The 14844-nt window shown below is 41.4% G+C and overlaps 1 protein-coding gene across 1 annotated transcript in view; it reads left to right on the top strand.

Moving 5' to 3' along the window:
• Window positions 1-2545: 2545 nt before the first annotated feature.
• The window catches only part of LOC128719961 (tRNA dimethylallyltransferase), a 54485-nt gene continuing 42186 nt past the window's right edge, over window positions 2546-14844 (top strand). Inside the window, exons 1-3 of the mRNA XM_053813607.1 lie at window positions 2546-2785; window positions 7088-7225; window positions 13114-13475. Of these exons, the coding sequence (XP_053669582.1) occupies window positions 2546-2785; window positions 7088-7225; window positions 13114-13475 (740 nt within the window). The remainder of the gene's footprint in view (window positions 2786-7087; window positions 7226-13113; window positions 13476-14844) is intronic.

Genomic DNA, 14844 nt, shown 5'->3' with positions numbered 1-14844 from the left:
AAAAAGGGATCACGAAAGGAAAATATGACAAATCTCGAACGCGCACAATCGAATTTCGTGCAAAAGGCTGGAGCACAAAAACAGAAGAAATACCAAACATGTGGAGAGTGAAGGAAATGAGCGCACACGAGGTAATGCAAAAACGACTTCAAAAAGGAGGTCGTAAAAGCCAAAAACTGGAGAACTCGCTTAGATAAGCAGTAGCCACAGGTAAAGGAAGCAGCAATAGCGAGTCGGAATGGCAACGAAGCAAGGTAAAGAATGCGGCTGTTTAGTTTTTTTTGCTCATGTTGTAGAAAAAGTAACGAATGAACGCACAAAATGAAAGGAAAAAGATGGCGAAATTAGAAGGGTATTTCAGAAAAATTCGCAAAACAATAAGAGTAAGATGCAGCCCCGAGCTGGTGTCGGAAGATGAAATGGAGCGATCGGAAAGGAAAGAAAAGGAAAGTACGTGCAAAACGAGGGCAAATGTCCGGTGGATGACAGAAGGAAATAATACATGGTGGCTTCAAACCGTGGAATGTGTTCGCTATCGTTCACCATTATCTTCGATCTTCCAACTGAACAACAACAGTTCACCATTATCTTGGATCGTTTCATCCCTTTTCGCAACAGAGTGGAAATTAAAGCAAGGGACACATTGAGAAAGAGAGAGACAGAGCGAAGGAGAGAAAGAGAGAGCCGACATTTATGTCTGGCTAAGAATTTTGATGTTTCTAGCTTCAAATTGGCTATCATGTTCTGTGGCGTTCTTCTGCGCTACGTGTAATGTTGCATGGGCGAGGAGTGTGTCTGCTTGGGTGCGAGGAAAGCGATGGGTTTGTTCAGTTGTTGCTGCCCAGCTCAACTGGTTCGGTTAGGGGTTTTTTTTACGCCCTATAACCGGTAAAGCATTTCTTCCCGGTTCGAACTAAACGGCTTCTAAATTTCGGAGAGCCGCTGGGGTTTGAACTCATTTTTGGACGCTGCTAAATTGCTGCCGATACTTTGTGCGGTCCAATTGGCATGCTGCCGATACTTGTGTATACAAAAAGAAGGGTATGAATCATTAGTTCTAAGAACAATACGGAATGTTGACTGCAAACACAGGTTATGCTTCCAGGAATAGACTTTGAGTGTTGTGAATAATATCTTATGAATAATACGATATAATTGGTGAAGGATTTTTTTTATTTATTTCCGTGAGATCGGACAGGCTTCATATGCATCTGCTATATGTTTCTACCGGTTGTTAATTTGCATAATGAGTGCAACTGAGTGCCGGGTAGGCATGAATGAATGGTAGCTACGTGGTTCAATTTTTTACGATGCACTATGAGAAAAAGGGAGTTTAGAATTTTGATAATCAGTACGATCACGTAATTCATTTGGTTTCTTCGGATGTACAGACCAGTGACTGATTTATACCCTAGGAGGGTGGCAAATTCATCCCCTTGGAATTTCTCCAGAAGCTCCTTGTAGTACACTTTGGGGTTCTCCCTACCAGGCGGACATGGTTTAAGCGACGCTTTTTGGGCCCTTTTCTGCCGTATTTCATGCAAATTTCCCTATTAAACAGCATTTTTCGGCGGCTCCCACACGGTGAGGCCCACCGTTACATCCGCCACTGACGGGACCCCTTGTGAGCTCGGGGCCCCCCGTGGCAGCGCAGTCCGTTCAGCTTACCGTTAAACCCACCACTGGTTTAGACATATATATTTTTGCTCATCTTTCACATCATTGGTGCTCATTTAAGAAAATCAGGCCTACTGTGCAACGTGGGTATCTCGGTACCACGGCGCGTTCACTGCCGTTTGAACGGGAAGCAATCTGAAATATTTTGAGTCGCGGATCCGCGATAAAAAACATAATCTTCTTTTCGGTACAAATTTAAAGTTCTCAAGTTTGAAAAGGGTATACCATGATTCGAATAAAACTTACCAGTGCAAAATACTAATTTCTTTCCTACTTTCCTGCTCAAAGTTCAGTTTTGTCTAGAAAATTAAAACAAAAATTATGGTGTTAAGGTTCTACAGTGGATACAGTGGAGATTATCCGTGTTCATCGGGACTTGTCCATTGCCGGATAATCGGATTACAAGGATAACAAGCACAACTCCTTTCTATGAAAAAAAAAATCAGCGTTAGTAGGGGTTTTTTGATGCACAATTTAAATTTTCCTGTGTGTTTTATTGTTACGAAAGAAACTTCAGCTTTATTTTTTTATTTGAGCCCTTTCATCTTATTAAATTTGGTGTTTCATTCTTCTGTCATCGATGTTGAATGGAATATGTCGAATTTCCTTTTCGAATTATTTCCGAGCTACACGGATAATCAAACACCCGGTAAAATGGCACCCGGATAATCGGTGCTCCACTCAGTATTCAGTTAGTAATCGAATTTAGATAAAACAATATTTCAGCGGCAAATTTTAACCAAAGTCTGGATTAACTGACCATAGTTTTGTTTCACGGTATCTCAGTACTCACTGGTATCTCACGAACTGTCATCGATGAGTTCATGTCCTCTATATTCATTGTGTGTTTCTCTTGCGCGCGTGTTCGATGTTTGCGTATACGTTCCGCGTGTCAGCAGTGCGTACTTGTTTGTTTGTGAGCTGCGATACAGTGTACTACCGACGTGGGATAATAGCACAACAGAACCAACAGTGTCTGCATTCCACAATGTCCGCCCCTCCACCGGTTGTGGTGATTCTTGGTTCAACCGGTACCGGCAAAACAAAGCTGTCACTCGAACTAGCCTCCCGGTACGCCGGTGAGGTGATAAGTGCTGATTCGATGCAGGTGAGTGATGTTTGTGATCGTGAGCGACTTAAGCAATAAATAAGTGAGTGACGTTCCGCTTATTGCACTCCGATCACCTGTTAAGCCAGGGTTTCTTAAAAGTGCGGCTCGCGGACAAAATCAGGACGGATTGAAAATCCTAACATCGCAAGTTCTCGCAACCACGCCAATACCCCTGTAGCAAAATTCAGTCCGATAAGCTTTAAGCGTGGTCGCTTAAGATAGCCCATTAGAAGCGCTTAACGGGCTGAAGAATAGACAAAAGCTCCGACAAAGATCTCCGTAGGAAACTCGAGTTTAACGGACACAAGTATGTGTCCTCCATACAAATCGATGATGTAACGCGTGTTTGTCTGGAGGATACATAATTTTATGCTCGTTAAGCTCGAGCTTGCTTCTGTTATGTATGTTATGTTAGAAATATGTTAGAAAGCTTAACCCTTCGTCCTGTACCTGTTAAATACTCCAGGGCTGTTGTTGTTGTAAGCGATCATTTTTACAACAATTTATGAAAAATCGAAAATTTTGAAATTTTACTTTGAATTCAGACATTTGAAACAATATATAAATCCAGGTTTTTAAATAAACTGTGGTGACCAGAGCAACCGGGGTAAAATATACATTTAGGAGTTCCATCTTCACAGTTTTTAGTAACATAGTGATATGTTTCGAATAATATATATTAAAAAAATTCGTTTGTTGCAACATGCGTGAAAAAGTAGTTAAAATTGATATTGAAAATTTGGCACAAATCACGACAAGATACAGCCCGAAACCCCAGTGAAAAAGCTAAAGCAATCGTCGCGAAAATCATATCGAGCCAGCGGATTTACATTTTGAGCGCGAGGAAATACTTCATAGGATACGAAATGCATTTCAAGACCGGCGAAGTATGCCGCTCAAAAGGCAAAGTAGCTTGTTAAACCCTGTATAGAGACTTTGAGCCTTGCATCCCAGTGAAAAAGCTAAAGCAATCGTCGCTAACATCATATCGAGCCAGCGGATATACATTTTGAGCGGAAGGAAATACTTCATAGGACACACAATACTTTTCAAGACCGGCGAACTATACCATTCACATCGCAAAGTGTCTTGTTAAACCGTGTATAAAAAATTTTACGCTGATGGCAAATCAGCGGTACTGTCATTAACGTCCAATTTCATATAAAAGCATGCGGCAGAACTGTGTACCGGCCCTCACACTGCGCGTAGTAAGCATTTTAGGCACTTTCAAGTTAAATTAGTGTCTGTTAGTGATTTCGTCTTGTACAGTTTTCGCATTGTTGTTCTATCTTATCGCTATCTTTTACGTATTGGTGTACAATCTATATAGTTTCGTACAATCTGTACAATTTTTATAGAGCAGTTTTTGCCCCTTGTATACGTTGCGTCATGTATATTTATCACTCTTCATCTATCACGTATAATATCTATTGTACACCGATAAGATAGCACACAAAAAATGAGAAAGCGGTACGAGACAAAATCGCAAAATGGCAAAATGACACACGACAGGACCGAGGAAAAATCCCATCTGGACCGATCGCTCGTGGCTAGGACAGACTCTTCGTTTTTGCGCTAAAATAAGTTGATACCTAGCCGTTCTAACTAGTGTTGTGCTTAATGAATCTTTTGCGAAGAGTCATTCATATGAATCTTTAACGAGGAGTCATTCAAATCAGGAGTCGGCCCTCTAAGGATTCATGAATCCTCCAAGATTCTTGAATCCTCCAAGGTTAATGAATCCTCAGAGAATCATGAATCCCTCTGGAAACATAATTTAGAGCTTTTTTATAATTTTTTTCGTCCCAAAACAAGAAATTTTATACAGATGAACCTAAAATCCATGAATATCTGAGGGTTCATGAATCTCTGAGGATTCATGAATCTTTGACGATTCAAGAATCTCGAGGATTCATGAACCTTTGAGGATTCGTGAATCTCTTAGAATTCATGAATCTTTCGAATGGAGATTCAGATTCATTCATTCAGTTCAAGAATTCATTCAGATTCATTAATCTGGGTTAAATCACAGGTTAAAAACTGGTGACCGGGGGGCAAAGACACTTCGGACCTTCCTCTTGCATAAGGAGAGGGTTTTCTTCTAAGGAGGGGCTTTTCGAGCCTTTTTCTGGCATAATTCATACACTTTTTCCTACTAAACAGCTTGTTTCGGGGTGAGCCACATGGGCAAGCCCTAGGCAGTCGCCTATATAGATTCGCCACTGGCTGTATACACGTTGCGCACAATAGCTTCCCCACACTACATGTGACAGGGTTTGATGATTGCAGAGATTAGTGGAGAAATCCAAAATCCGACCAAACGACAACGGTTCCCCTGTCCTTTACCTGTCCTGTTTTTAGTGTCCTGTTGGGACGCAATATCCACTCTCCGATATTTTTAAAAATCATTACCAATGGGATAGGCATGCGAACATAAAATTTCGTTCCCAACAGACTTCCGTCGGATTACCCACATATTACAGGAAACAATGACGTTCTCCTTTTCCACAGCGATTTCCACAGTTGTTCCATACATCTGGCGGATCGTGATTAATTTCCCAACAGATTGCTCCGTACCATGTGGTGTCGGGTTTGAGGGAAACAAAAAGCTACCGAGGTAATTTCGGTGTTTCGTTTTTAATTGATTTTCAGTTCCTAATATTTAGTCTTCTTTGAATAAGCGAGCTACAAATAGTTTCAGATGAGTCCGTACATTTCTGGCTTGTCACGCTCGATGATCAAGGTTGTCGGACTGTGACTGACTGGTTGACGAGCCTTTCATTATTCTACCTTTAACGATCTGACATTTGACGTGCATCATTGCATGTGATTCTAATGAAGATTTTAACGAAGCGTTTAATTCACTGCATAACAGTAAGGTAATTATACAATTCATAAAGTGTGTCCATAAAGCTGATTCTCCTTTGTCCATCTATACATACTGTGCCAAAAATCTAACTAAGCATCCTTTCCACGAAAGGGGCCAGGAAGTTTTCATCCGCATTAGAAAGAGTCCATGAGTCAGAGATACATGTGAGTTCTGGCACTATACAAATGTTCATAATTCGTCAGGATGGTGAAGTTCATATCAGTATAAATATAGATAGTTAACTTAAATGCTACTAAAGAACCTATAATCAAAACCTCACCCTGCTTGCTTTGAAAATATACCGATGTCTGTCTGCGATAGTTTGAAGGTTGTGAATAAATTATGCTGAAAAGCAATAGGCGATGTTGGTAGCGCCTTACAACCTTGACAGCCACGCTAACGAAATGCGTACTCAACGAGGCTCGTTGTAGATCCCGTGCACGAATGGGTAAAATCATAAAAGCTTCGTTGCTCGTCCCAAATAAACCCGCTAACGTGAGCTGGATTGGTCTAGGAGTTGAAATTTTACAACAAAAAAGAGTCGTAAAGATGTGTTCACACTAGTTCTACCTGAGATTTGGGAATCAGGAAGATTTTTTTTTATGAAACCGAAAGGAACTGCGGTACAGGGGTTTTAAGCATTACAGGGTTTTCGAGCATTATGTTGATAAGTTCAGCAAATAAATTGAATTGAACAGAAGATGACGTTAACATGTTTGGCAGAAATAATGAGCGACGAATTGAATGTTGTTGTTGGCAACGCGGTGGATTTGACCGAACCTTCATTGCTATTCACTGTGCATTTTGCTAGCAGCAGTGTTGCCAACATAATTCGACGATTGCTCCACAGTTCTGCCGAACATGTCAAAGTCATCTTCTGATCAATTCAATAATTTGCTGAATGAGTCAATTATATGCCCGAATATAACAACATCATGAACTTGTCGACATAATGCTCGAAAACCCTGTAACAGTGGCGTTGGTATGTGGACGATTATCGAGCTACTTAGTCTCGCGGTTAATCGCGATTGGATTTCATAGTCCGAACGTTGATAAACATCCTACCTAATGGCTCGATGCCTGCATGCATAAGTTATTTCTGAGTTTTACCTGACCAACCGACGGTTAGGGATGGGACAAGCAAAACAATCCCACGAGTTGGGCAATTTTTATTGCTCGCTGCCATTGGGATTGTTTCCAATGTCATGGCGCATTTGCTGGAGCGGGGTCCGCGGGAAGGAGCGCATGATCTATTCATCCCAGCGGCTCGTGAAGGGGATAGCAAGGTGTGATTTGATGATGGTAACTGCTTTCAATCTCGGCGTCGGGCAACCGTCAGTGGATAGAGCAATAGAATGCAAAAGCGAACCGGCCGAGAAGACCAACGGGTTATGGGAGTTACAATGTTTCCTTTCGATTTCGTTCCACAGGTATACACAGGACTAGACATTGTTACTGCTAAGGCAACGAAAGAGGAGCAGCAACAGGTGGTGCATCATCTACTGAGCGTGGTTACGCCGGATCAAGCCTTTACCGTGACCCATTTCCGCGAGAGCGCATTACCGATCGTATCCTTTTCAATATAAGCTTCGTATGAGTGTGAAATAGTAATTGTATTTTCTTTGAGCAAGGATGCAGTAATGTTTGTGACTTCAGCGAATTGAAGACCCGTAACGAAACTTTCTGGTACTAGTTTTTACTTGGAAGGTTTGTTACATTGTTGGTAAATCCAGACACATCCTGCAACCATGTTCCAATATCTCTCAGTAGCTAATGGAAAGATCATATCTGCTTCATCATGCTTTTGCTTCACAAATCGTAAACAAATTTAGCAGTCTGTTAACAACGCGGTCTCATCCAAACACTTGCCCCTGAAATTATGTTTCTTCCTTTGCTTATTAGCTGTATACAGTGCTTGCCCTTATTCACAGACTAAAAAATACTAGATGAAAAGGCCCTTTAAACTTGAAACAGGCAGGAAAGCATAGACAAGAAAGCATAAAAACTTCGACGGTTTTACAGAACGTACCATAAATGTATCATAAAAAAACCGGTCCTATCCTGGAACTGACCAAAGCGTTTCCAAATCGTTCGATCATAGTAGATGCCGTTGCTGTCGTGCTCTTTGTCGATTCATTCAATATTCATGAACCGATTCTGGGTGCTCGTACAGCTGACAATGGAGGGAAGGTGGTTCTGTTAAAAATCGGTTTGTACGACGAGTTGTGCTTGCGCAACACGATGGACTCGCAGACGGTTCGATTGACACGTCTGTCGTTCGGTCAGCAGTGGTAGAGGAAGAAGTGGCGTGTGTTCGGGAAAAAAAAGTCCATTAGCATGCAAATGATGATTTCTGTTTTATCGGAACTTCCTTCATCTATTGCGTTGGTCAAAACCCGCCGTCTGCGGCTTGACTTGGTCACCTTCTTGAGTCGGCCCGTCATTTCGGCAAAAGAGCCTTGGATATGTGCGCCTTTGCGGATAAGGTTACGATAGCACGGTTTGAAACAGTTTCCTGTTCTAATGCTTGCCTAGCCTGTAGCTTCTGGAGCACCCTTGTGATCATTGGCACTGTTCTAGTGCATACTCGCAGTAATCCTGCATCTTCGTCATTGGGTAGTTGAAAAATAAGGAATTAATGGGTAATTTTCAATTAATCGCAATGCTTTATTGAATAAGTCAACTGAGCGTGATGCTTTGGCTCTTCGAGGATTAGAAATGGGGTCTGTGATGGAATGGTCCTGAAGAATGTTTTATGGCGGTACAAGTTGTTACGACAGGACCAGTATAAAAAAATTACAGGGCTTTTCAATAGATAGGATATGGCGTGCTAAATTTACTGGTTCGCGCAAGCGAAATAGATAAACTGAAAGATCGATAGTGAAACACAAATCACTTTACGGAAACACGAAAAACTGGATAAGGAATCGCGAGCACAATTTAGTGAATGCCAATTCGGCCAGGTTGTTTACGCACATCCGGATTCAAGAGTTGAGATATATTCTAAGCTTAGTAAGTCAGAAATGGCAGGTACGAAGTTATGTTACGTTTTGTTACGAAGTAAAAGATCAATGGTTGAAGCCTTTTCCGTTTTTTTTCTACTTCTGTATTTGCCGTTCAGAACTAAAATTTAATTTCCGTTCAAATTGTGTCATCAGTTCTGGGAACCGATGGCACATGCTATTTCCATCTACATGTATTAATTACAAGTAGTTAAAAAAAAGTGATTGACAGCTGAAACTAAGTCACCACCACCAACCAATGTTTTTAAATCACAACAAGCTTCATCAATATTGGTGTCGAAAATGAATTGTAAACATCAAACGAGTAAAAATGCTTCTTTTGTATTTATTTTCCCGGAATTGAGTTAGTTTTGAGTAGATTCACTCTTGTAGGCTAGTTCAGTGCAGTATGAAACCTTATCCCATCCCATCGTCAGACAGGTGGAAAGTTTGACGTAAAACGGATCTGTAGTGTAGTGCCCATCCGGGGTAGCCCGATAGTGTTTTGTTAGCGTCGCCGGTCTTTACACAACCGGACCATTCCAAAATCCCATCCGAACCAATATTCCGTACGTAGGACTGACTATCCGACTACTACGGGTATATAAAGTCAATGAAAGCCAGTAATGGCAGACATATAGACCTATTTGAGGTTGTTGTGCCGATAAAGAAGAAGTAATGGCCATCCATCGGCCATTTCTGGAGTGTTATTTTGCTTTTCTTTGCTCGTTTACCGAGACAAATAAATAAAAACGAACATGGTATAGAGCATTAAGTAACACCCCATCCTATACACGCGCATTCCTTCACAATGAATTTTTTGTCGCGTGTTTTGTTCTATTTTCACTTCTTAATCGAATTCCGCTAAAACAGCGTTTGGGTGTGTAGAGGATTGAAGCAAAGGTAGAAGCAAATCAATATCCCGCCGGTTCGTAAAGAAGAAATACGCACACTTATTAGTTACAAATTTAACTCACACATACCGTATGAAAGGGTTGTTTTAGTCTGTAAATGATGTAAATTAACTGTTTACTAGTTTGCTGTACTATGAACAAAAGTAGAAGGATTTCACGAAGGAGTCAGGTCCTAAAACCAAGTTAAAAAATTGTAATGTCATAAGAAATACACATTCATTTCTGAAAGCAAGAAAAATGTGGCACCCCCAGTATTTCATGATAAAACTAACTGAATGGAGACGTTATCGATTGCTGTTAAGTATGAAGTTTAGCTGGTGTTCGTTGATTAAGATTAAACTTAACGTCAATGTCTCAATAACGCTCTTCCAAAGTAATTTCCTGTGTTCGTTGGTGTTTATCGGTGGGCCTTGGGAGGTAGCGTAGACGACAAGTATTCGGTGAATCGACAACCTTTCTTTGAGGCGGTTTGCATCCAATTTCTCAGAGATCGTTCGTTGAGGCAGGGAATGAGAGAGATGATTCGTAAAATGGACAATTAGAGTAAACCACCAAGAAAAAATAAACTAAACTTTTGAAAGGGAAGAAGATCGGCATAATTAATGAAAAAGACGCTTGGAATCTAGAGCTCGTTCTCGCAGGAGATTCGGAGATGGGAACGGCTTAAAAGAGAATTAACAGTGAGCAGACGAAGATGTAGAATGTGATGAAAATAATAAGGAAGTAAAAACGCAAGTTTTATCGACGCAGATGCGTTAGCTTAAAAGTGTGCGTTAGGCTCTGCAAATTTGTGCACCGGATTCGCGTGTGTTCGTATGCGTATGACGACTCAAACCTCAATATAGCAGAAGAAGAGTTGGTGGGAAAAAAATCAGAAAGCGCCAGATGAGGGAAACGAAGGAAAGGAAGGGTGCGAAAGACTGCCGGTGGTTTGGTGTATGTGTTAGAAAGGGAAAGCTAAACGCAATGAAGAACCATAGCGTCGTCGATGTCGTTGGGTGGCGAAGGTGGCGGCGCACGCTAGCTGAAAATAAATTAACATGACGCGGAAGCAGAAATACGCGCACACAGTTGCGTACGCGACGCTTCCCCCTTGGTTTCCCCTTTGTTTCTGGTGGTTCTTCCTCCATTAACGAGCAAGGGGTCGCTATTACAGGGTTTACAAACGATGGTGTATGGCATTGCGATTAGTTACCTTCAAATTTGTTCGTCAAAAACTTAATTTTGTTGCTCAACTCTTGAATTCGCGTGTACGTAAACAGGCTGACCAATTCGGCATTCGCTATATCCACTTTTTGCTTTTCAGTAAAGTTTTCTGTCCTTCACTATCAATCATCCTGTTTATCTGATTCGTTTACGCGATTCTGTAAGTTGGGCTCGGCATATCCTAACTATTGTAAAACCCTATATCGTTTGTTTTTTTTTATGTTAACTGGTTGGATGGGTCTGTTCAGTATTCCTAACTGAATGGATGGATGGATGCGTACACGCAACCCAAACGTCGACGTGATGCTCAACTCTAAGTGAGCGTCCGGTTACGTCTGCGTCCTGCACGGATGAATCAGACGCCGCAGAGCAGACGATTATTAATTTATAGTTTAACAAGACAGCAATGGTTTTTGTGTACACGCTCATTTTCTGTTTGCTGGGCAGTGCTTGTCTTTTATTCAATTGCGCCCTTTTTATATGGCAGTTCAACGAAGAAATATGAATAAGCAACCTGTACCGTGTAGCGTGAATCCTTTTAAAAGCCTAGGGTCAATCGTTGCGTCTGTCCGTCTGTCGGCCGTAAAGTTGGATACGAAAGCGAACGTTATCCTCGTGCTTTTTTTTGCTATTTTCATTCATATTAAATACTTGATTATATGCTGCAGAGATGGTTCGTATTTTTAACATTCAATTAACACTTTTTTTCTTACGTATGAGAACGGTTCAGCGAAGTGGCGTGACATGAGATTTTTGTCGACCCACACGTGTACACCATACTGTCCTTGAAATAAACCACTTCACCCGATCCATATAACAGCAATCCGAAAGAAACGAAAGTAATGCCAAAGATACAAGCCGGCATAATTTATCTCATCTAAGCTAAGAGCGTAAATACATGTATTGGCCGGTATAACTGTCAAAATGTCTACAAACAAAAAAGTTCGCATAGATTGGATAAAACGTAGAAATGGAAAAAAGTAAACGTTAATAGTGAACATTTATTAGATACTAGCTAATCCCGGTACACCTTGGAGCATTATGTTGACATGTTCAGCAAGATGTTGTTTTGTTCGGTAATATAATTGACTCGTTCGGCAAATTATTGAATTGAACAGAAGATGGCGTTGACGTGTTTGGCAGAACTAATGAGTGATGATAGAATGAAGTTGCTGTCAATGTGGTTGCTATGAATTTGACAGCAGCTGCGTTACTATTCCCTGTGCATTGTGCTAGCAGCAGTGTTGCCAGCAACATCATTCGATGATTTCTCAAAAGTTCTGCCGAACATGTCAACGTCATCTTTTGTCCAATTGAATTTTACTCATTTGTATGGAACATACCACCGGGCAGAGCGGTTTAGTACAATAATTTTGGTCACAGGCTACCTAGTTTTTTAATACCTTAAAACATTCTCCTATACCTACCAAATGTCCACTGAAATATGCATACAACGGTACAGCCGTTTCGGAAACAAATATCATTGCTCGACATTTATAGATTGGTCGATAAAAGGCAGTTCCGTCCTATATCTGGTCGTCAATTACTTGCCATGCCTCGATAAATATTGCCACAGTTTTTGAAGTTGCGCGAATTAACAAACACGAGAGTGTTCCGGATTCGTCGGACAAAGTAACGATCTTGGTTAAGAGCTCAATTAAGGGTGAATGTATTTCTAAATTTCGACCTTAAGTATAGTAAACTATTTCTACTTCATAATAGGTGGAAGGAGGAAGGAAAGAATAAAGGAATCGTTGTTTCGCGCTGCTTTGGCGGTGTATTGGAGCACCTGATGTTTAATAGGCATTTCTAATTCGGGTGTGCCGTATGCGTATGTCCAGATGATCAGGTATTTTCAATACAGGTGTGCCGGATGCGCATGTTTATTTAGGTGCAATGGTCCATATGATCGGGTAGGGATGCATGTCTACAGTCGGTGATTGCGTTATAGCTGATGCTGGATAGCTCTGAAGATTTTATGGTATTCTTATTTGCATTATCTGGTGGATGAGCTGTTAATGAGGGTTTATACGTCTGTAGTCTATATTATAGGTAGATGTCGTAAAAAAAGGGTAAATCCGGTAAAAAGGTCGTGGCGACTTGTGATTAGTCGCGCACACTTCGGACTCCGTTTGTGTTCTTTACGTGCGAGATCTAGACATTTGTCATTGGAGCACTAGAGTATCTGATTGGTTACTCGCTAGCTAATGAGACTCACAAGCAAGTGCTAGTTGGAAGAGTCGTTGAAAGATCGAACATATTGTTCCCTTCGTGGACCGTAACATGTGGACACACGCACACGATGGAATTTTCTTTCACTCAATGAAAACCCAGATCGATTCACTGCTGGCGTCCAGTCGGATGCCGATCATCGTGGGCGGCACCAATTACTACATCGAGAGTATCCTGTGGCGTGTGCTGTTGGGCGAAAGCGTGAAACGCGAACGTGTCCGAACGCGTAGTGTCACCGAAGTGCAGGACATTTCCGAACCTGTTGCGAAACAACCGAAGGCGGCCGGTGCCGTAACAATGGAGGATGAGAATGTGCTGGAACGGGTTCTGGAGCAGCTGCCGACGATGGGTTCGAGCGATGCGCTTGAGGCGTACGAATCATCATTACTTCACCGTGTGCTGGAGCGTGTCGATCCGGAGTCAGCGGAAAGGTTGCATCCGAACAACAAGCGGAAGATAATCCGGTAAGTCAAATTCAATACACAGGGTTTTACACTGCAGAAAACGAGCATTTCCATCTTCAACACAATGTATGGTTTGGACAAGAGCTTTGAGCCTTGTGCATCGACCGTTCAAGATAAAGTACACTAAAGACCGAAAGTAAACAAATTTTGCATTTGCAAGCAATTGCTCATTTGCTCATTGAGCGTCCATGCTAATACAGGGTTTCGCGTATGAGCGTACTACGCAACCGGCTATGACAACTATCTCAGCACATGACATTTAAACGGCCTTCGATGACACCAGTCATCTTGGGCAGGTCAGAGTCAGATTGCTTAGATTGCCCTAAATTAAAACAGTTCTATTAGTCAATATTTTAATTAGTCATTGATAGATGTAAGTTTGTGTAAAACAAAAACCCATAAATCAGTCACGCTAATCGCTCTTTGCTCAAGAATATTTAATGCAGTATTTTAACGCATTATGCTCGGAAAATAATACAGCTTGTAGTAGCTGTGATGATGATGATGGCAATTATGCTTATTTTTATTATAATAACCTGGGCAAATTAAAATTCATCCTACTTGTTTTCGGTGCGTTGCTACGATGGCAGCTGTCAGTCGCAGCATTAATGGTTGTTTTGAACCACGATAATAATTCCTACGCATTGACATTCATTAGCATTTGAGTTTGAACGGGTGCCAAATTACCTTTAATTGCATAAAGTTCAAAACAAATCATGCAAGCTCATTACTACTATTCGGTTTAACCGGAAGCGGCCAAAACTTGTACGGAGATCCAGGACCAAACCAAGTGTAGTCCTGGGTCTTCTGCCCTGCGCTTTGCTTAGCTGCATTCGGCTTGCGAAATGAACAAAACGTCAAACAAGCCCCTGCGCACAAACGAAATGTCCTGCACTAATATCCTTCAGGGTTTCATCTTGTGTTTGTCGTTCTGTTGCAGCTCGTTGTGCTCGTTGTTTTATTTATCTTCTTTTTTTTCTACTGCTGCCATTTAGACATCGACTGCGTGTTGCTTGCTTTCTTTTGCTTGTCTTTTGTCTGTTGGCCCACTCGTTACAAATTGACCAGACGGGGCGCGTACTCTTGGTCTTGAGGTTATTGATCCAAACGTTCCTTTGCCATCCATTTGGGGTGATTCGACAAATTTGGTGAAGATAGAAGTGAAACTAGCACTGCATTTTAAGCAGTTCCTTGTGCGCCATTCACCCGTCAACAAGCATGTGGTGATTTTTATTTTCTTTAATGTTTGCTGGCTGAACTCCTGTGCGGAATATTAAAAAAATTAAATGCACTTTTTAACCTGGATTCAGGCGTTATCCTGCTTGTCTCTTTTTTTGTAAAGCTGCATATAAATGCTCGTGATCGCCGG

The sequence above is a fragment of the Anopheles marshallii genome, chromosome X, assembly GCF_943734725.1.
Source record: "Anopheles marshallii chromosome X, idAnoMarsDA_429_01, whole genome shotgun sequence".
NCBI classification, from domain to species: Eukaryota; Metazoa; Arthropoda; class Insecta; order Diptera; family Culicidae; genus Anopheles; species Anopheles marshallii.
Note: the sequence above shows the minus strand (reverse complement) of the source record. Positions and strands in the feature narration are given on the sequence as shown.